The sequence below is a fragment of the Mixophyes fleayi genome, chromosome 3 (genome assembly GCF_038048845.1).
Source record: "Mixophyes fleayi isolate aMixFle1 chromosome 3, aMixFle1.hap1, whole genome shotgun sequence".
NCBI lineage: Eukaryota > Metazoa > Chordata > Amphibia > Anura > Limnodynastidae > Mixophyes > Mixophyes fleayi.
The window spans coordinates 156,944,497-156,968,236 of NC_134404.1; the positions used below are offsets into that span (position 1 = coordinate 156,944,497).

The following is a 23,740-nucleotide window of genomic DNA, read 5'->3' on the forward strand; positions in this document are numbered from 1 at the left end:
TTTTAAGTTTATTCCACTCTCTGAATAAATAATATAGTTACTAATATTGAAAGTGAAAAACATTTACGTAATTGTATTGATCCAGAAGAGGGTAAAGAATGTAGTTTGCCATACATACTGCTTTTTTTAAAAATTGAAGTTTTAAAAGTTTCAATAGTTTTTAACATTTGTAAAATACATCTAAATGAGCCTGACAGTATAAAACCATTGTTTCTAGTCTTATTATATCCATTTATGTTTATAGATGCATTGCATTCTATTGCTGTAGTGTTTTGTGGAACTCTACTGTTTTGTGTACTTCTGCATTTCAATGCTTATTAGATGCTCATAAAGCACTAGTAAAAATACTTAACCCCTGTGAATCCAATGTGTTTAGATGTTTGATTTATTATAAAAAGTTAAAAGAATTGCAAATTAACCTCATAAGAGTTAAACAAATTCCTATTCTACCCCTATAAATGGCAAAAAACATTGGGCTTGATTCATTAAGGAAAGTTAAGCAAAAGTAAGCAAGTAAGGCAAAACCATGTTGCATTGGAGGGGGAGGTGAATTTAAAATTTGATGGCAGATTTATAGTTGGGGTAGGGCATGTCCTAGATGAACTTTAAATTTCAGTGTACAAATAAGCTATCAAGTATTTGTGTGCTACATGAAAAAACTGCCTTTTCCTTATGTGCAAAATAATTAGAGATTCCCTAAGAACCGAACATACCCGAACTTAGCAGATCCGGGTACCGAGTCGAGCCGGCTTGGTACTTTCACGCTTTTTAGGAATTGAAAACGAGGCAAAATGTCATCGCTACGTCGTCGGATCTCGTGAGTTTTAGATTCTGTAAGTACCGCCCTCCATGGCGATCGAGCGCCATTTCACAGAGGGACACAGAAGAGGTAGCACAGTCTGTAGAGCAGTTGGACAGTGTCATGGGTAAAATAGAAAGAGGAGGGGGTAGCAGTGTTCTTTAAAGTCTACAGTGACATTCACGAGAGCTCCATTGCTAATTGTCATTGCTGAAATAGAATTAATAGGTCTGGCAGGCTTGGTCTTCTAAATCTGCAGTCCCATAATGTACGGAGTTATATAGGTAACACACAAAGAGGAGAACTACATTGCTAATTGTCATTGCTGAAATGCAAATACTAGGCTGGCAGGCTTTGTGTAAATCTGCAGTCACATTGTACTGTGTTATATAGGTAACACACAAAGAGGAGAGCTCAATTGCTCCATTGCTAATTGTCACTGCTGAAATACAAATACTAGGGCTGGCAGGCTTGGTCTTCTGAATTTGCAGTCAAATTGTAAGGTGTTATATAGGTTATACACAAAGAGGAGAGCTTCATTGCTAATTGTTATTGCTGAAATACAAATACTAGGGCTGTCAAGCTTGGTGTAAATCTGTAGTCAAATTGTACGGTGTTATATAGGTTACACACAAATAGGAGAGCCTCATTGCTCCATTGCTAATTGTCACTGCTGAAATACAAATACTAGGGCTGGCAGGCTTGGTCTTCTGAATTTGCAGCCCAATTGTACGGTGTTATATAGGTTACACACAAAGAGGAGAGCTCCATTGCTAATTGTCATTGCTGAAATACAAATACTAGGGCTGGCAGGCTTGGTCTTCTGAATTTACAGTCAAATTGAATGGTGTTATATAGGTTACACACAAAGAGGAGAGCCTCATTGCTCCATTGCTCATTGTCATTGCTGAAATACAAATTTTAGGGCTGGCAGGCTTGGTCTTCTGAATTTGCAGTTAAATTGTATGGTCTTATATAGGTTACACACAAAGAGGAGAGCTCCATTGCTCCATTGTTAATTGTCATTGCTGAAATACAAATACTAGAATAAGCAGGCTTGGTCTTCTGAATTTGCAGTCAAATTGTACGGTGTTATATAGGTTACACACAAAGAGGAGAGCTCCATTGCCAATTGTCATTGCTGAAATACAAATACTAGGGCTAGCAGGCTTGCTGTAAATCTGCAGTCACATTGTACTGTGTTAACAAAATGGATTCACAGCAGTACACAGAATACTGAAGCTTTAATGAGACAGACACAAATATAGGGAAGGGTGCATAAATTAAGGCAAGACATTCAACAAAACTTCAAACACTGATAGGGGAATGGGTTGGGGGGGGGGGGGTAAGGAAGGGAGATACACAAGCCCAAGGTTTTATTGAATAAACAGATACATAGGGGGAGAATGAGAAGAGAGAGACAGAAAATTAATCATCTTCCTCTTCCTCAGGACTATCAATGGTGTTATAGTCTCTTAGCAGGCTGTGGCTCAGCCTGCGACAGTCCTGGATGGTCATCTTCCTCCTTTTCAAGATGAGGCAATTTCTGGCAAGCCAAATAGCATCCTTAAAGCAATTCATAAGGCGCCAGGCCTCCTGGATTGCCCCAGTGGTGTTGGTCCCAGGAAATAATCCATAAAATACCAAAGGCAAGTTCTGGGCACACTGTCCTTAAATTCATGTGCCGCACTGCAACAGTGCCTGTGCAGTGGGGCAGTCCCAAAAAATATGCTGTGCTGTTTCCCTTCTCGTGATGCAGAAGGGGCAGTGGACATATTTGCACAGGTTCCGGGAGTGCATGAATGTCCTGAGAGGCAGACCTCTCTGAATAGCCATCCATGCAAAGTCTTTGCGTCTATTAGCCTCTTAGAGGCCACATTCTCTCACACGTATTTTGTTGTTGCAGCAGAGAGACCTGGAACAGACCTCATAATGTCTTTAGCTCTGATGAGCTTGTGGACAGTTTGTGGCTTCCACAAGTCTAGTTTAAGTCCCTCCAGATGGTGCTCTCTCACAAATTGTCCAACATCCAGGTAAAACCAAGGTGTAGTACAATTGTAAGGGAAAGAGCTGTCCCACTTGTACCAACCAAGGGTCCTCCAAAGAGTCATGAGGAAAAAGCAAGACATGGACTTCACAGCAGAAAAAATATTCTTTTCAATAAGAGTTCTGCGGATGCAGTTACAGACAAAGAAGGCTCGCAGCATGGTGGGGATATCCGGGATCCCTTTCACACTTTTGAGGGTCTCCTTGTACATGACCACCCGCTTCACTCTGTCCATGTATTAGCTGTAGAATTACCACAGTTATCCAAGGATCAGGTGGAGTGATCAAATGAACCATAACTGATTTCATGATCCAAGGACAAATCCATCTTGCACCACTTTTCTTTTCTGCCACTGCTATGTGCCTATTTTTCCTAGATGTGCTAGGAAATGCTGTGTGTTTGAGTCATTGCTCTGTCACTTAGCATCCAGCCAGGTCGCTGCAGTATTTGCCCGAATTGACTGCAAATGACTTGAAATATATATTATTGAGGTTAATAATAATGTAGGAAAAATAAAAGAGCAAAATTATGTGATTTTAGCATATTTTAGCAATTTTTCTAAAAAAAAACAGGTCCAAAACCAAAACACACGAGGGCTGTTTTACCAAACCAAAACACGAAGTTAATCCAGATACAAAACCAAAACCAAAACCAGAACACGGGGGTCCAATGAACATCTCTAAAAATAATAAACTCATTTGCACCTCTTGCATTGTAACATGGTTTTGTCCAGAAAACTTGAGTACGAAAACTTACTCAATTATTTGCATCAGGCCCATTGTTCCTTTGTCTGCATCAGTTATATTATTTATTAATCATAGATACAGCAACATTTTCTTATAAGAAATACATCCAGACAAGACCATTTTAAATCCAATTAGTGAATTTGACATTGTCACCTTTCTTAGTTGGAAAATGCACCAAAAATCTTAGTAGTGTCAGAATATGCAATTTAATGTGCTAAACTGAATGGCTATACAGTGAACAGTAGGACTAGATATATGTTTAGCTTCAACTTTTGTTTGCTAATAAATGATTCCTTGTGTTACAAACTAAGCCTGACATTTTTACTAATCTACCACCAGCCTAGGGATTACAACACTCTGTCTGACGCCATAATAAATACGCTTTATCTGCCAAATGAAGGTGAGTCTTGTAAAGAATATATTACGTCTGCTGGTACATTCTTTAAATATTACAAAGCTTAGATAAAAGTACATTTTACTTTGCACTGTGTGTGATATGCATTGCTATGTTTATAATTCGCTTGCTATTCACTTTAGACTGCTTTTCACCTTATAGAACATGCAATATACACTGTTATGTGCATCTAGTTGCATCCAATAACGATTGTCCACTTCCAGTGATGTGGTTTCAAAGCACAATTTGATTTATTAGCCAAAAGTAGCAGAATAACAAGTGTGAATAAAATAAGTACAGCCGTTACTTATCGCAGGCGCTCTTTATCCAGTGTACAGTCATTTAGGTCTGAAGGCTGTGGTCAAGTAGACTGAACACTGGTCCCAGAGCTCCCACTTATATACAGTCAGTGATACATTGAAAACAATACAGATTATGTGGCTTGCTTCCATAGGTTCAGGCTTCGGGAGGGTTCAGTGCAATGCATGTCATTGGCCAGTTCAAACGATAATATCCAAGGGTGGGGGTCAGTTCTCCTGGAGATGCATTCCAATCTTCCCGCCAAGAACTGGTTTAAACTGGTCTATTTGCACTACACAGACAATATCATTCTAATCATTTATTTCCTACAATCTATAACTTCCATACGCAAGGTGCGATCCGTTCGGCGATTGAACGGACATCTGCGCATAAATTGGGGATTAAAATGATACCAGACATGATATGTTTCCTGTGACCTGAACCTTGGATATCACTAACGTGTATATAACTTATAATATCAACCATAAATATTGCAACATTTCGACATAAATAACTATGTGTTGCAACTACATTTAATATGAGCTAATTTCAAGTGTACGGCCCCTGTCTCGATACTCACATTTTGGGAGTTATGTTATAATAATACACACATTCTTCTTCATTCTATCTCTCTCAGGAACACATTTCCTGTTAGGGTACACGTTCTCAACTACTATTAGATTTTTGTCCTCTGTCCATTTGCAAACATTATAACGCGGGCAGCACGGTGGCTCAATGGCTAGCACCTCTGTCTCAATTCCCAACCATGGCCTTGTCTGTGTGGAGTTTGTATGTTTGCGTGGGTTTCCTCCGGGTGTTCCGGTATCCTCCCTTACTCCAAAAACATACTAATAGGTTAATTGGCTGCTCTCAAAATTTACCCTAGTCTGTCTCTCTGTCTGTGTGTATGTTAGGGAATTTAGACTGTAAGCTCCAATGGGACAGGGACTGATGTGAATGAGTTCTCTGTACAGCGCTGTGGAATTAGTGGCGCTATATAAATAAATGGTGATGATGATGATGGTACCACTTCCAAGGCAGAGTGGAAGGACTTCATAATATAAGACATTAATGAAAATTAAAAAAATATTTGAAATTGATACATTGAAAGATAACTTCAGCATGTATAATTCAAAGAAACAGGATGTATGTACACTAGGGATGAGCGCACTCGGATTTATGAAATCCGAGCCCACCCGAACGTTGCCGATCCGAGTCGGATCCGAGACAGATCCGGGTATTGGCGCCAAATTCAAATCTGAAACTGAGGCTCTGACTCATAATCCCGTTGTCGGATCTCGCGATACTCGGATCCTATAAATTCCCCGCTAGTCGCCGCCATCTTCACTCGGGCATTGATCAGGGTAGAGGGAGGGTGTGTTAGGTGGTCCTCTGTCCTGGTAGATCTCGTGCTGTGCTGTTTAGTTCTGTGCTGTGCTGTTTAGTTCTGTGCTGTGCTGTGCTGTGCTGTGTTCTGCAGTATCAGTCCAGTGGTGCTGTGTGCTGTGCTCTGTCCTTCTGAGGTCAGTGGTGCTGCTGGGTCCTGTGCTGTGTCCTGTTCAGTCCAGTGGTGCTGTGTCCTGTGCTCTGTGCTTCTAAGGGCATAGTTATTTCCCCAATATTCCCCTGTGTTTAAAAAAATAAAAAAAAGTTATTTAAAAAAATACCAAAAACTACTTTAATTTTTTTTAATTACCACAAAATTTGCACAACCAATCCTGCAGTATAAGCCCATTGGTACTGCAATATTACCAAGTTCACACATTCAGCAGTAAAAGTCCAGTGGTACTGCAATATTACAAAGTTTACACATTCGGCAGTATCAGTCCAGTGGTGCTGTGTCCTGTGCTCTGTCCTGCTGAGTTCCGTAGTGCTGCTGGGTCCTGTGCCGTGTCCTGTTCAGTCCAGTGGTGCTGTGTCCTGTGCTCTGTGCTTCTAAGGGCATAGTTATTTCCCCATTATTCCCAAGTTTTTAAAAAATAAAAAAAAAGTAAAAAAAAAATTACAATTAAAAATTAAAAAAAAAATATATATAATTATAACCAAATTTGCAAAACCAATCCAGCAGTATAAGTCCATTGGTACTGCAATATTACAAAGTTCACACATTCTGCAGTATCAGTCCAGTGGTGCTGTGTCCTGTGCTCTGTCCTGCTGAGTTCCGTAGTGCTGCTGGGTCCTGTGCCGTGTCCTGTTCAGTCCAGTGGTGCTGTGTCCTGTGCTCTGTGCTTCTAAGGGCATAGTTATTTCCCCATTATTCCCAAGTTTTTAAAAAATAAAAAAAAAGTAAAAAAAAATAAAAAATGTAAAAAAAAAAAAATATATATAATAATTATAACCAAATTTGCAAAACCAATCCAGCAGTATAAGTCCATTGGTACTGCAATATTACAAAGTTCACACATTCTGCAGTATCAGTCCAGTGGTGCTGTGTCCTGTGCTCTGTCCTGCTGAGTTCCGTAGTGCTGCTGGGTCCTGTGCCGTGTCCTGTTCAGTCCAGTGGTGCTGTGTCCTGTGCTCTGTGCTTCTAAGGGCATAGTTATTTCCCCATTATTCCCAAGTTTTTAAAAAAAAAAAAAAAAGTAAAAAAAAATAAAAAATTTAAAAAAAAAAAAATATATAATAATTATAACCAAATTTGCAAAACCAATACAGCAGTATAAGTCCATTGGTACTGCAATATTACCAAGTTCACACATTCTGCAGTATCTTGTGCTACATATAATGGAGACCAAAAATTTGGAGGATAAAGTAGGGAAAGATCAAGACCCACTTCCTCCTAATGCTGAAGCTGCTGCCACTAGTCATGACATAGACGATGAAATGCCATCAACGTCGTCTTCCAAGCCCGATGCCCAATCTCGTAGTACCGGGCATGTAAAATCCAAAAAGCCCAAGTTAAGAAAAAGTAGCAAAAAGAGAAACTTAAAATCATCTGAGGAGAAACGTAAAGTTGCCAATATGCCATTTACGACACGGAGTGGCAAGGAACGGCTTAGGCCCTGGCCCGTGTTCATGACTAGTGGTTCAGCTTCACCCACGGATCTTAGCCCTCCTCCTCCTCCCCCCCCCCCTACAAAAAATTGAAGAGAGTTATGCTGTCAGCAACAAAACAGCAAACAACTCTGCCTTCTAAAGAGAAATTATCACAAATCCACAAGGCGAGTCCAAGGATGTTGGTGGTTTTCAAGCCTGACCTTCCCATCACTGTACGGGAAGAGGTGGCTCGGGAGGAGGCTATTGATGATGTAGCTGGCGCTGTGGAGGAACTTGATGATGAGGATGGTGATGTGGTTATTGTAAATGAGGCACCAGGGGGGGAAACAGCTGATGTCCATGGGATGAAAAAGCCCATCGTCATGCCTGGTCAGAAGACCAAAAAATGCACCTCTTCGGTCTGGAGTTATTTTTATCCAAATCCAGACAACCAATGTATGGCCATATGTAGCTTATGTAAAGCTCAAATAAGCAGGGGTAAGGATCTTGCCCACCTAGGAACATCCTCCCTTATACGTCACCTGAATAACCTTCATAGTTCAGTGGTTAGTTCAGGAACTGGGGCTAGGACCCTCATCGGTACAGGGACACCTAAATCCCGTGGTCCAGTTGGATACACACCAGCAACACCCTCCTCGTCAACTTCCTCCACAATCTCCATCAGATTCAGTCCTGCAGCCCAAGTCAGCAGCCAGACTGAGTCCTCCTCAATACGGGATTCATCCGAGGAATCCTGCAGCGGTACGCCTACTACTGCCACTGCTGCTGTTGCTGCTGTTAGTCGGTCATCTTCCCAGAGGGGAAGTCGTAAGACCGCTAAGTCTTTCACAAAACAATTGACCGTCCAACAGTCGTTTGCCATGACCACAAAATACGATAGTAGTCACCCTATTGCAAAGCGTATAACTGCGGCTGTAACTGCAATGTTGGTGTTAGACGTGCGCCCGGTGTCCGCCATCAGTGGAGTGGGATTTAGAGGGCTGATGGAGGTATTGTGTCCCCGGTACCAAATCCCCTCGAGATTCCACTTCACTAGGCAGGCGATACCAAAAATGTACAGAGAAGTACGATCAAGTGTCCTCAGTGCTCTAAAAAATGCGGTTGTACCCACTGTCCACTTAACCACGGACATGTGGACAAGTGGTTCTGGGCAAACGAAGGACTATATGACTGTGACAGCCCACTGGGTAGATGCATCCCCTTCCGCAGCAACAGCAACAGCTGCATCAGTAGCAGCAACTACAAAATGGCGGCTCGTGCAAAGGCAGGCAACATTGTGTATTACAGGCTTTAATAAGAGGCACAACGCTGACAACATATTAGAGAAAATGAGGGAAATTATCTCCCAGTGGCTTACCCCACTTAGACTCTCATGGGGATTTGTGGTGTCAGACAATGCCAGTAACATTGTGCGGGCATTAAATATGGGCAATTTCCAGCACGTCCCATGTTTTGCCCACACCATTAATTTGGTGGTGCAGCATTACCTCAAGAGTGACAGGGGTGTGCAGGAGATGCTTGCGGTGGCGCGCAAAATTGCTGGACACTTTCGGCATTCAGCCAGTGCCTACCGCAGACTAGAGGCACATCAAAAAAGCATGAACCTGCCCTGCCATCACCTCAAACAAGAGGTTGTGACGCGCTGGAACTCCACCCTCTATATGCTGCAGAGGATGGAGGAGCAGCAAAAGGCCATTCAGGCCTACACAGCCACCTACGACATAGGCAAAGGAGTGGGGATGCGCCTCAGTCAAGCGCAGTGGAGACTGATTTCCGTGTTGTGCAAGGTTCTGCAGCCATTTGAACTTGCCACACGAGAAGTCAGTTCCGACACTGCCAGCTTTAGTCAGGTCATTCCCCTGATCAGGCTGTTGCAGAAGCAGCTGGAGAAAGTGAGGGAGGAGCTGGTAAGCCATTGCGATTACACCAAGCATGTAGCTCTTGTGGATGTAGCCCTTCGTACGCTTTGCCAGGATCCGAGGGTGGTCACTCTTTTAAAGTCAGAGGAATACATTCTGGCCACCGTGCTCGATCCTCGGTTTAAAGCGTATGTTGTGTCTCTGTTTCCGGCGGACACAAGTCTACAGCGGTGCAAAGACCTGCTGGTCAGGAGATTGTCCTCTGAAGAGGACCGTGACATGCCAACAGCTCCACCCGAATTTTCTTCCACATCTATGGCTGCGAGGAAAAAGCTCAGTTTTCCCAAAAGAGGCACTGGCGGGGATGCTGATAACATCTGGTCCGGACTGAAGGACCTGCCAACCATTGCAGACATGTCTACTCTCGCTGCATTGGATGCTGTCACAATAGAAAAAATTGTGGATGATTACTTTGCTGACACCATCCAAGTAGACATGTCAGACAGTCCATATTGTTACTGGCAGGAAAAAAAGGCAGTTTGGAAGCCCCTGTACAAACTGGCTCTATTTTACCTGAGTTGTCCCCCCTCCAGTGTGTACTCGGAAAGAGTTTTTAGTGCAGCGGGGAACCTGGTCAGTGAGCGGCGAAGGAGGTTGCTTCCTCAGAACGTTGAAAAAATGATGTTTATAAAAATGAATAATCAATTCCTCAATGAAGTACAGCACTGCCCTCCAGATACTACAGAGGGACCTGTGGTTGTGGAGTCCAGCGGGGACGAATTGATAATGTGTGATGAGGAGGAAGTACACACTGTAGGGGGAGAGGAATCAGAGGTTGAGGATGAGGACGACATCTTGCCTCAGTAGAGCCTGTTTAGTCTGTACAGGGAGAGATGAATAGCTTTTTTGGTGTGGGGGCCCAAACAAACCAATCATTTCAGCCAAAGTTGTTTGGTAGGCCCTGTCGCTGAAATGATTGGTTTGTTAAAGTGTGCATGTCCTATTTCAACAACATAAGGGTGGGTGTGAGGGCCCAAGGACAATTCCATCTTGGACCTTTTTTTTTTGCATTATATGACCAATCAACAGTCGTTTGCCATGTTCAAAAAGTAAAACCAAATTTAAAAAAATTCAAGAAATTAAACCAAAAGTAAAATGCCATGTCATAATTTAAAACAAGAGGTATTGACGTGCTCTAAAACTACTGTATTGTTGTTTATATTTTATAAACACTACACTTGAAAGCTTGAGTCTTTCAATAAAAAAGTAACTGTCCATTGCACGAATATTTGCAACAGGGACAATTTTAGGGTTAAGAAAGTCAACTAATAACACTTCGACGCTGTCTGTCTTTATAAACACTACACTTGGAAGTTGGAGGAGGTATTGTGGCCCCGGCACCAAATTTACTACCGGGGCCACTCCACTGTGCAGTCCATATTTAGGTGTATCAGATATTAAACAACGGTGACAGTTGATGCCTAATTTTTTAATTATATTGTGGCCTCTGTACCAAATTGTGTACCGGGGCCACCACACTACGCAGTCCATACCCTTTTTTGGTGGAATTCTGACACGTGGAGGGTTTTTTAATTATATTGTGGCCTCGGTACCAAATTGTGTACCGGGGCCACCACACTACGCAGTCCAGATACTTGTTTGGTGGAATTCAGACCAGTTGAGGGTTTTATTATTATATTGTGGGGACCACTATATCTATACCACACTACAACTCTATACCACTCTATTTAATACTTTAATTCTATTTAATACTTTAATTCTATTTAATACTTTAATTCTATTACTAATTACCATAAAGAGGAACTGCCGCTTCTATTTAATACTTTAATTCTATTAGTAGTTACCATAAAGAGGAACAAAATAAACCAATTTTACCAAAAGTATAATATGACTTAGACTTACAAACACTACACTTGAAAGATGGTGCCTTTAAATGAAAAAGTCAGTCTTCATTGCACGACTATGTGCAACAGGGACAGTTTTTTGGTTTACAAAGTCAACCAATAACACTTCGACCCTGTCTGTCTTTAACATACTTGATGGGATCTCAATGACGAATTGTCTGTACCATGTTTGGAGGAGGTATTGTGGCCCCGGTATCAAATTGGGTACCGGGGCCACCCCACTACGCAGTCCAGATACTTGTTTGGTGGAATTCAGACCAGTTGAGGGTGTATTTATTTTATTGTGGCCCCGGCACCAAATTTACTACCGGGGCCACTCCACTGTGCAGTCCATATTTAGGTGTATCAGATATTAAACAACGGTGACAGTTGATGCCCAATTTTTTAATTATATTGTGGCCTCGGTACCAAATTGTGTACCGGGGCCACCACACTACGCAGTCCATACCCTTTTTTGGTGGAATTCTGACACGTGGAGGGTTTTTTAATTATATTGTGGCCTCGGTACCAAATTGTGTACCGGGGCCACCACACTACGCAGTCAAGATAGATAGATGCGTATCATAGATAAAGTACATTCAGTGGTGTGGGGCAAATTGAAAAATATTCAAAATGCACTGACATTATCAAAAACAAGAGGTTGTCACACGCTAAAACTCCAACATGTATATGATGGAGAGGATGGAGGAGCAGCCGTATGTGTAGTGTAATGCAGACCTGTTGAAGGTTTTTTATATATTTTATTGTGGTGCCCAGTGCCCACTCCTCTAGGCAGTCCAGGTACATTTATTGGTGCGATTCATAAAAGTTCAGGGTTTTTAATATATATTGTGGTGACCCACTCCTCTACGCAGTCCAGGTACATTTATTGGTGCGATTCATAAAAGTTCAGGGTTTTTAATATATTGTGGTGACCCACTCCTCTACGCAGTCCAGGTACATTTATTGGTGCGAATCATACAAGTTGATGGTTTTCTTATTATATATATTGTGGTGACCCACTCCTCTAGGCAGTCCAGGTACATTTATTGGTGCGAATCATAAAAGTTCAGGGTTTTTAATATATATTGTGGTGACCCACTCCTCTAGGCAGTCCAGGTACATTTATTGGTGCGAATCATAAAAGTTCAGGGTTTTTATTATATATTGTGGTGACCCACTCCTCTACGCAGTCCAGGTACATTTATTGGTGCGATTCATAAAAGTTCAGGGTTTTTAATATATTGTGGTGACCCACTCCTCTACGCAGTCCAGGTACATTTATTGGTGCGATTCATAAAAGTTCAGGGTTTTTAATATATATTGTGGTGACCCACTCCTCTACGCAGTCCAGGTACATTTATTGGTGCGATTCATAAAAGTTCAGGGTTTTTAATATATATTGTGGTGACCCACTCCTCTACGCAGTCCAGGTACATTTATTGGTGCGAATCATAAAAGTTCAGGGTTTTTAATATATATTGTGGTGACCCACTCCTCTACGCAGTCCAGAAAGATACCTTGTTGCAACGTTTTGGACTAATAACTATATTGTGAGGTGTTCAGAATACACTGTAAATTAGTGGAAATGCTTGTTATTGAATGTTATTGAGGTTAATAATAGCCTAGGAGTGAAAATAAGCCCAAAAACTTGATTTTTAAACTTTTTATGTTTTTTTCAAAAAAAAATCCGAATCCAAAACCTTAAATCCGAACCGAGACCTTTCGTCAAGTGTTTTGCGAGACAAATCCGAACCCCAAAAATAACGAAAATCCGGATCCAAAACACAAAACACGAGACCTCAAAAGTCGCCGGTGCACATCCCTATTGTACACATATGTGCACTGTTGTTATGTAGGACTGGAAATATGCATATACTAAAAAAGATACATGCAGCACTTATCAGAAAATCAGATGGAAAAGCAATACACTTTATTTTCACCGATTTTACATGCAAATTTATAATGCATAACGTGTCCTGTAAATAACAAGCCCTAAAACACAATACATTTGGACAAAATACAATAGGTTATATTGCCCTCGTGTGTCAGTCACTAGTATTACATGACAATTCACAAAATAGGCAAAAAGTTCTTTTTAATACACATCGCGCATAAAATCACTTCTGCAAAATTATAGAAGTAAAACTAAACTAGGATGCCAGAACATTTGTGCAAAAAGGTTAATTAGTAATACAATCTAAAACTTACAAGCATTAGAAAGCATGCATAATACTTTACGGCACCTCTAGTTTTATGTTTTTACTCAATTCCATACTTGCCAACTCTCCCGGAATGTCCGGAAGACTCCCGAAATCCTAGTCGGTCTCCCGGACTCCCGGGAGAGCAGGCAAGTCTCCCGCATCCCACAATTTCCTGGCCAAAAAAATGCGATTTGCGGTGAATCGCGTCATTTTTGCCCCGCCCCCCGCGACAAAACAGAATTTTCTTTGCTGGGGGCGGGGTCAAAATGACGAGATGACCGCGCCCCACCACCTCCCGCTCTCTAGTCACGCCTCCTGCCCAGGATCTCTCGGACCTCACTGCCTGAAAGTAGGCAAGTTTGCTCAATACTTATTATGTTCGTAAATATATTCTGGACAGAGAGGCTTCCATTTTTATGAAACAGAAATTGACATCCTTTTTAATATGTAATTTGTTCCACCCTTAAAATGTGTCATTCTTCCTTTCCATTGCAAATAAAGTAAACTAATTCAAGATTGCTGTTTACTATTTTAATCCACATATGAAAAATAGGGATGCTTACAAAACAAGAAATCACTTTAAGATTTGCAGTGGCTACTCTCTTATTTACTTATATAAGCATAGTTATATAGTCATTGTTTAGAATGTACTATTTAGTTATAGTTTTTTGTGTGTATTTATCTAAGTTACAAGACTTGTATTTTTCTGTGTTTCATTTTCTTTGTTTCAAATAACAGTGGCAAATACTTCAGTAAACTGAGTAATGCACCTAAATCAGTGTTACAGTACATGAATTTAATTAATCTGTAATTATATTTTTTAGCATCTGAGCTGGCCATTTCAGGCATACAATTCACAACGCCATCACCTCCACTTGTTAGATCACTAATGCCAGAAACTTGGATTTGGTTAGAAGCCAACATCAGGTAAACCCATTTTTTATGCTAAGCTGCTTAATGAAACTGCAGTGTTTACTGAGCTGGGTTTGGTAACTGAAAATACGTTACTTGTATTTGTGATCCTGATATATGTATAATATACAAGTGAGTTCAATATGTGTATAAACTCCTGTAAATGATATTTCTGTGGGTTCAGAGTCAGAGTTCAATAGGAAAATGTGTATTTTAAGGAATTACCAGGGCCGTAATGAGGGTGGTGCGGGCCGGTGCCGTCGCCCAGGGCGCAAAGCCAAGTGGGCGCAGCAGCAGCCCGCTACCTGCCTTCATACTTTCAGCCCTTAAGTTCCGCTTAAGGGCTGAAGAAGAGAGAGAGAGGGAGAGATTAACTAACCAGAGTTTGATGCTTCACTCCTTAACTTTAACATCTGCCGTGAACTTACTGTCAGTGGAATGCACATGCGTTCCACGGCGGAAGTTAAGGACAAACATCAAACTCTGGTAAGTTAATCTCTCTCTCTTCTCCCCCTCCTTAGATGGGGGGCGCTGGTGCCCTGTCTCACCCATGGCACCAAAATGTATAGTTACGCCACAGGGAATTATGCAACCCCTACTGCAAAGCACATGTATTTTATTATTCACCTCTGGCTGTGTGCTTTTACATGGTCACGAAACTCCTCAGTGACTTAGCGGTAGATTTACCAAACCTTCTAATCTGGAAAGGTGGAGGTGTTGCCCATAACAACCAATGAAATTCTAGCTGCCATTTTCTAGAATGTAATAGATAAATTATAGCTAGAATCTGATTGGTTGCTATGAGCAACACCTCCACTTTCCAGATTAGAAGGTTTGATAAATGTACCTCATAATTATCTTGGTCATTTGCAGCAAGGGATACATTATGCCATATATCTAAGTGTGTTTTGTTTTCAATATTACTCATGCAGGATAGAACAATGGCAATTAGTAATATGGTACAGACTTTACATTGTAATCTAAATTTAGGAGGATCTCTGGCAAGCGCAAAAGGTGCTTCTATCTTTGTTGAAGTGCACTTAGACATGTATTTTCATTAATACAGTCAATGCATCTTTCAATTTCAGTCTTTCAATAAGCTGTAACTTGGGTGCCATTTGTTGTTTATGAATAATATTTTCATAGTGATAAAGTCAATATTAATATGTAGCTACAGCTACATACCGAGTTTAATCTTTCAGTGATTGCCTCCATGTACAGGGCTGTGAGTATACAACTCCAAAATAGATAAACAGCTGTCACTGGAGAGAGAAGTCCTTGCAAATTCTAATGCAATTGTTTTCTGTGCTTATAATACAATCCATTAATGAATCATTATTATTCAACAGCTCAGGAGCCACCTTCAATCTGCCATTATCTGTCCCTGACACAATGACTACATGGGTGGCCAGTGCATTTGTTATTTCTGAGACGCTTGGACTGGGTGTTACAGATGAAGCAGTTGAGGTGATAGCCTCTTAGAATGTTGTTATCTATGAGTATCTCAAAATTACTTTACATAACGGAACTGTGATTATTTTCAGATATAAACAGGAACACATTCTGCAAGTAACTAAGGTGGCTCTTCCAACAATTTCTTTGTAGTGCAGGTTAATACTGTGTATTTGCATTTATGTGGATTTAGTATCTTCAAAAGTGCCCAAGTACTTATTTCAAAGGGAGATAATCCACTTTCTCTTTTCACACTTATTTTCTAAATATCTGAGTCAATTATCTGGAGCTAAAGGCATTTTCTTAACCTCAGTTTACAAACTCAATACAGGTTATTTCAATAGGAAAATTAATGTCAAAAGCAGATACAGAATATTATCACACGATCAATACTATCAGGTTATCAATACTGTCAGGTTGGCAGCAGTTATGTATCTTCAAATTTCAAAATGTATTTTATAGTCTCCTGTCTTAAAGACAGACGAGAACTTCTATCTTCCACAAAGTCCTCAGTGGTAAACATTTTCTTTGTAAACTAAAAAGCTATTCTAATGTTATTTCTCCTCTCCCCTCATAGAATGCATACAAATGCCTCTGCAGCTAGAAAAATCAAAGTTCTGATTATTAGGATATATTAGGCCACTTCACAACACACAATCCCCTGATCCATTCTCAAACCTGAAAGATATTAGTATGAGGGTGTGTATGAAAAGCTAGAATGCAAGGAAGAGACAAATGGTACACAGCTAAAAAAGTAAGAATAAAGAAAATACAAAGCAGAATCCAATAAAATGCAAATCCAACAAAATGATTATAAACTGCATATTAAATAGCAGGAAGGGTGAATCCCTCATTAGTACATTACTACAGTTTAATTAAATTCTATCCCCTTCTGACACTAGAAATATGAGGATTTCAGTTGGTGAACAGTTGAACTTGATAGACTTGCTGTCTTTTTTCACCACAATGACAACTATTTAATTATGTGAAAGCACTCAAGGCTAAACTTATATATAAAAATCATTGTCTGTTTGACTTTCCGGTTATGCATTCGGACATCCCTGCACCGATTTGGATGAAACCAATACAAGGTGGTCTAGTTGAATCCTGACCATGTTTTAGTGGGATTAGGGTTCCAGTCAGACCTCCCATTGGTGTACGCTGGACAGAACTTTGACCCGGGGAGCCTGTTCTGAGCCTGCATTTGGACACCCCTGCACCTGTTGGGATGAAACCAATACGAGGTGGTCCAGTTGGATCCTGGTCAGGTTTTAGGGGGGTTAGGATCTCATTCAGAACTCCCGTTGGTGTACACTGGGCAGAACTTTGACTCAGGGAGCCTGTTCTGAACCTGCAATCAGACACCCCTGCACCGATTGGGATGAAACCAATACGAGGTGGTCCAGTTAGATCCTGGCCAGGTTTTAGGGGGGTCAGGGTCCCGGTCAGATCTTCCATTGATGTATGTTGGGCAGAACTTTGACCCAGGGAGCTTGTTCTGAGCCTGCATTCAGACACCCCTGCAGCTATTGGGATGAAGCCAATGCCTTGTGGTCCAGCTGGATCCTGGGATAGGGTCCCAGTCGGACCTCCCGCTGGTGTACGCTGGGCAGAAGTTGGACCCGGGGAGCCTATCCTGGATGAATTTGGATGACAATATAAAAACAAAAATGACACTAGGCAGCCACATCATGGCTGTGTTGGAAGAACTGCTAAGCTACTAATTATTTTTAAAAGGTTGACAGTTACATCCAACTCATTGATAATTTAATAACTTGAAGATTTAAACCCGGCCAACACTGGCTACTTCAGCTAATTTTCTATATGTTTGTGGTATCATGGTTCACAGGTAGTTTTTAACATACTAATAATTCAGACTGTTAATTTATGGTGACATATTTGCTTTAGTGTGTACACAGCATATATGTTTTCATGAATGAAGTATATCATATTGTTATACAGTGAGATACAAATAGATGTAAATAGAATGAAAGTGTGAAAATGTCCTCCTCAGATAATTTGAAAATATATCATACATATTTGTCATGTTATTTGCTTTTATGCTACTGAATATTTTTTTTATGAATTCTTATGTTTTTTGCAGCTTCAAGTATTTCAACCATTCTTTATTTCACTGATTCTCCCTTATGCCGTAACTAGAGGTGAATTATTCATTGCGGAAGCCACATTATTCAACAATTTGACAGAAAGCCTTGAGGTACAGTGTACAGATTTTACATGGTAATTCTGTTGTGTTGTATTGTACTACATCAGTGATATTACTCAGTGTACAGTGCTAAAACTTGTGATTAATTTCTCCTTCCAATGAAATAATTACCTACCTCACTCCACCTGCATCCCCTACCTGAACAAAAATATGTACTGTTTTCTTTCTGGTACCTTCAGACATAACCCTTTCTCTCTTCCAGTCCCGTGGCTACATTTATTTTCTCCTCCTGACATAATATATCCTCTATTGACCAGTATACGCAGCTCACAGCTCGACTAACCTAAAAAAAACTAAAAAAGGAAATTAAATGGGTAATCACTCAAATTCAGTGCCATGTTACTACTCTAATTTATTCATGTGTGTTGATTAATGTTATGTCTAAAAAAGGACTGGGCTGGTACTGGGTCCTGAAAGCCTTGATCCCCTCTGACATCACCACCTCTGAATCGGGGTCTGGCTGGCAAATTTTATTTCAGGCTGCCAGACTCGGCTCAGCAGCCTGTTAGGAACATTTCAAAGGAAAAAAATGCAGGTAGCCCAGTGACCCAGCCCAAGGTAGCCCACTATGGGACTGGCCAGTTGGTCAGATGGCCCTCTGCCCAGCAAGCAATGTAATTAATTTAAGTTATGTAAGTGAATTGCAGAAAGGTCATTTGTGTCTGTACTGTAGACTTGGGTGCATTTGTGCATGTTCTATAGATTGGGGCATTTATGTGTGTAATGTAGAATGGGAGCATTTGTGCCTGTACTGTAGACCTGTGGGCATTTGTGCATGTTCTATAGATTGGGGCATTTATGTGTGTAATGTAGAATGGGAGCATTTGTGCCTGTACTGTAGACCTGTGGGCATTTGTGCCTGTTCTATAGATTGGGGCATTTATGTGTATAATATAGAATGGGGGCAATTGTGCCTGTACTGTAGTCTGCCTGGGGTAAAGCATGAGAGATATTCTTGGGGTAGTAGTCCACCCAGTGCTGGCAGGTTAATTCATTTTAAGAGGCATTATGAGCTATTCAATATTTTTCACACTTTTTACAGAAGAAGACAATGCAGTAGATTTAGGAGTGGGGCATTGGTAGGGCAGTGAGAGACACAATAGAAAAATGTGGCTGAATAATTGTCAGTGTGACACCAAGTGTCCTTGGGCAACCTTTTTTCTTTTTGTGAACTCAGCACTGCTTTAAAAAAAATAGGCACACAGCCTATGGTTACTAGTTAGAATAGGAGGTAACAAGAATTTTGACATTAATCTTGCATAGTATAGTCAGTATGCTTAAACTAAATGTTATTTATTTGTCACGGGAACTTGGCAGCCCTTGAGACTACAAATAAAAAAATGATACAAATTCTAAATAAAATAAATTCATAATGTATATCGTAAAATGATTGTGTTTGCAGGTTCTGGTATCTTTGGAGGCTAGTGATTCATTTGAAATATTTGTACCAAATAATTCAAGTTCTGTAGCTGGCCAACAGATTGTGGATGTTCCCAGCGATGGAAAAAAAACTTGTCTATTTCTAATTAAACCAAAAGAACTGGGTGTGATCCCAATCACAGTGAAAGCAACTTCGAAAACAGTTTCTGACATTGCTACCAAACAAATACTTGTGAAGGTCAGTGATTGCTGTATACAATGTCTTATCTCTCCCATTGCATGTTACATGGCTTGAGCGTAATTAATCTATATTGATACAGAAATATATGTAAAATGTAGAATTATGTGGTAAATACAAACAAATGTCTTTAACAATCAATCATGAATAATAACTAATAAGGGACATTTAGATTAGGGTTCTCAGTTTTTCACACTGAATATATTTTATTTGGAATGTTTAGTTTTTAAGATCTTTTCTGATATGGATAAATTAATAGGATTTAATGGTATTCTATAGTAGTTTACCAGGTCTTCCACAAAGGAAGCAAAAGTTGAAAACTAGAGTGAGTAAACTAAATTCCATGGGGTAAATGTATCAAGGTCCGATTTTTTCAGCGTTTTAAAATCGCGGCAAATCTATGACCCACGATTTTAGTCCCCAAGTCGCCAGATGTATTAAACTGCAATTTTGAATCTGATCTTAAAAATCTCTGGTGATTTGCTGCAATGTCAAACACTCCCGTATTTAGCTAACTCTCCTGTGTTTTGCAAACCCTCTTGTGTTTCCTAACTGCATAATTAGTAAACACATCACTGTTACACTACCTGTCTATAGAGCCGGAGGTCCGGCGGGTGTCAAAAGTTTAAAAATAGATAAAAGTAAAAAAAAAAAAAAAATGTGGGGCAGCCCCACCCGACCACTATTAACGCTAGTGCTGCCAGCTTACTGCTGGTTGCGTGAAAATCGCGGGGACCCCACGCAAATTTTTCACAGATTTTCACACAACCACCAGTAGGCTGGCAGCACTAGGGTAAATAGTTTTGGGTAGGGGGACTCCACACATTCTTTTTTTAGAACATTTATCTATTTTTAAACTGTTGACACCCGCCGTACCTCCGGCTCTATAGGCAGGAGCAGTGTAACAGTGATGTGTTTACTAACCACGCTGCTAGAATGCAGCGTGATGTATTTAGCGATTTTTAATTGTAGCTTCATACATTTGAGACTTGTATAGCCAGAGTGGCAAACAGTCATGACTTTGATCTCTATCGATTTTGTAAATAGCGATTTTGACAGAAACACATCTCTGGCGATTTAATAGCAAATCTCACTTTAATACACCTGTGAGATGAAACAGCCGCGAGAAAATCGCTGGATTTTCAAAATCAGAGCTTGATACATGTACTCTCAGGTCATTTAAATGCCTCCACAAATAGTGACTCCATCCTGATTCTTTTAAAAGAAGAATATTTCCCTTGTTAAGAGAAAGGTGTTAAATACTCATATAGTGTCTGACATACGTTTTTATTTGTGTAAAATATGCATTTCCGTACTGCACATGCACAACTAAAATGCGCACGTATATATGTCTGTATGCAGATTTTGTCACTTCTTACACTTGTGACGCCTTATGGCTAGAAAGCCAGAATGGAGACGTGAAAGGGTAAAGGGTAAGCGACTGTAGGCCAAGTTCAGTGGAGGGTGGAGGGCTGGTGCAAGGATATGCAAAGATGATGGGGACGATTAGAAACACTAGTTTCTGATTGGCTGAGTGTACATTCACCTGTCCAGGTGACAGTACTTCATTCATTAGTGTAGCTGCAATATTATATAAAGGGACAGCCATTTATTTGTATTACTTAATTGATATGTCCATTTGAACTGCATCAGGAAAGAAGAGTTCCATTTAATTTTTAAAGAGGAAACAAGTTTTTATTTCATTTAATTTTGCTTAGTATTTTATATTTGGGTTTGCATTTAATTATATTTTATATGTTAAATGCAAATGTTGCATTTATTAATAACAATGTGAGGACACTACTATCCCTGGTGTATATGCCACTTTACATTTTTGTATTGTTCCCAAATAGGGTAATATGACTTTGCATTTACTACTAAAACTGTTAAGTCGTCAACGCTTTATCTACACTATTGTGATGCATAATTAAAAACTCTTGTTGCTCCTGATGACAACCTGGCACATATGGTAGAGTTGTAGAGCTGGACACATTGTGAGATGAGTTAAACTAAACATATGCACATAAGTGCGATTTTTCATGTGTGTGTAGTTTCCTGCTTATGTTCTAGGCACACATGTATCCAACTCTACATGAGCCCCCAAGTGTTATAATGAATTTGATGCAAAGTTTACAGGCCTGCATGCTGTGCTAATGATGAAAAATGCCCTAACAATATGTCATTATACTTTACAAAGGCTGAAGGAGTGCCACATTATTATTCCCAGTCTACTCTTTTTGACTTTACGATCACCACATTGCCAAGTCGCCCTCTTTCAAAGACCTTGTCATTCAATTTCCCTGATGATGTGGTGAAAGGAAGTCAGCAAGCTTATGTCACTGTTATTGGTAAGAATGTTTACATTAAATTTATATAATGTTATTAGTGTTATCAGTGGTCAAAATGAGTGTGTACCATATCGCCACTTGCCCTACAGCCTTCAATGTAAACCTATTAAATCCCATTCACTTACATTCACCTTACATTTTTCATACCGCCACTTCTACATTTCCACTTCGACTGCTATTTGTTATTCAATACGTTTCAAAGAACCTCTGAATCCCAAATGTGAAATATTCAGATATGAATCATGAAGGTATAATATATTGTTCAGCATTAGTCTGACATTAATCTGACATTGCAGGTCTCTTAATGAATAAATTATTATCTTTCCACTCCACTGCAGACAGCTGATGCACTTCCCAAATCCTTAGGACAGTGTCCTAATGGGATTTGATGCAGGTCCAAAAGCTAAGAGGGCAGACATTTGGGTTGCCGTGACATCACTAGCTCCAACCCAATGTGTGAATCTACCAATTCAAATAACATAGGTCATTTATGAAATGCAAATAGTCTGCTGGACAGTGTAACAGCAGCTTTGGACATGTCATGCACTCGATTAGCACAATTGCAATAAGATTGCCACATAAGTTTACACAGCAAGGCTACAGCATTTGCAGAGAAGTAGATGTTTGCACAGATAGATGGGAGGCATTGGATGGAGTTAATGTGTCCCTAATAAAAGTAGGCAGACCAATGCGCCTCATTTTACAGAGCAGTGCAGAAATTAGATTTCTTTTGCGGCTCATGATTATTGCAATGTGATAAAAGTGTGAACAGGGTGCATTCCTTGCTGTCCTCATGGCCATTGACACTTCACAAAATGACTTCTAGGCTCAGTTTAGGTCACCTTATATTATATATTTAGGTCACCTTATATTGCAAAGAGACAAAATTTACACCGTCTCTTGCACTTCAGCAAAGGAGCAAATCTATAGGCACATTTTACATTTTATGTAAAATAAGCAGTCCCGAAGACCCTTCACTCTAATAACTAATTTAAGCCATGAATGAGTCTAAATGGACATCTTTTATTTAATGCAATGGGTGACTCTAAAGTGGTAGGAAGTTAAACTTTGCATGTCATTTTTCATTTGTATAGTGAGCCTCCTCAGACTTTTCTCCACATAACTAGGCACAATTCTAGGTTGCAGAAGCGTCTCCCAAAAGCAGAGGGTAGACAAGGACCATCCAGTGCAAAACCAAAGCAATTTATGCTGCACATAGGATGTCCATTGTAAATTACCTCATATCTATTTCCACAAAAGCAAGGCTGCAAGACTGTCAGTCACTGCCTGTCTCTTTAATTAGACCAGCAATTTGCTTCTCAGGAATGAACGATAGCATGGTAGACATCTTTAGTTAAGTATAAATACTTCAATTATTTCATGTATACTGCTCAGCTCAGTAATTTACATTAAAAGAATACAATTTAATGAAAAACTGAACATCATCATCAACATTTATTTATATAGCGCCAGCAAATTCCGTAACACTTTACAATTGGAAACAAACATTAATAAAACAATACTGGGTAATACATGCAGACATAGAGATAAGAGGGCCCTGCTCGCAGCTTACAATCTATGGACATAAAAGGATGGTACATGAAATAAAAGTAGCACTGATATTCCCTCACTTTGTATTATATAATCTAAAAAAGAATTATTCGATTGAGTAGAATGTTGGGAGAAAACAGGAAAAGCACAAATAAATAAAAGGCGATGAGGGTTCAAATGTGATAATAGATGGATCTGGAGCAAACTTTTTTCTCTGCAAACCTGGGGGTAAATGTATCAAGCTGAGAGTTTTCCGGCGGGTTTGAAAAGTGGAGATGATGCCTATAGCAACAAATCAGATTCTAGCTGTCATTTTGTAGAATGTACTAAATAAATGATAGCTAGAATCTGATTGGCTTTTCAAACCCGCCGGAAAACTCTC

The 23,740-nt window shown here is 40.0% G+C and overlaps 1 protein-coding gene across 1 annotated transcript in view; it reads left to right on the forward strand.

Moving 5' to 3' along the window:
* Positions 1-23,740, forward strand: part of LOC142143196 (CD109 antigen-like) — a 94,690-nt gene that overhangs the window by 26,240 nt on the left and 44,710 nt on the right. Inside the window, exons 17-22 of the mRNA XM_075200906.1 lie at positions 3,932-3,992; positions 14,075-14,177; positions 15,512-15,629; positions 17,719-17,832; positions 19,244-19,459; positions 21,657-21,807. Coding sequence (XP_075057007.1) covers positions 3,932-3,992; positions 14,075-14,177; positions 15,512-15,629; positions 17,719-17,832; positions 19,244-19,459; positions 21,657-21,807 — 763 coding nt within the window. The remainder of the gene's footprint in view (positions 1-3,931; positions 3,993-14,074; positions 14,178-15,511; positions 15,630-17,718; positions 17,833-19,243; positions 19,460-21,656; positions 21,808-23,740) is intronic.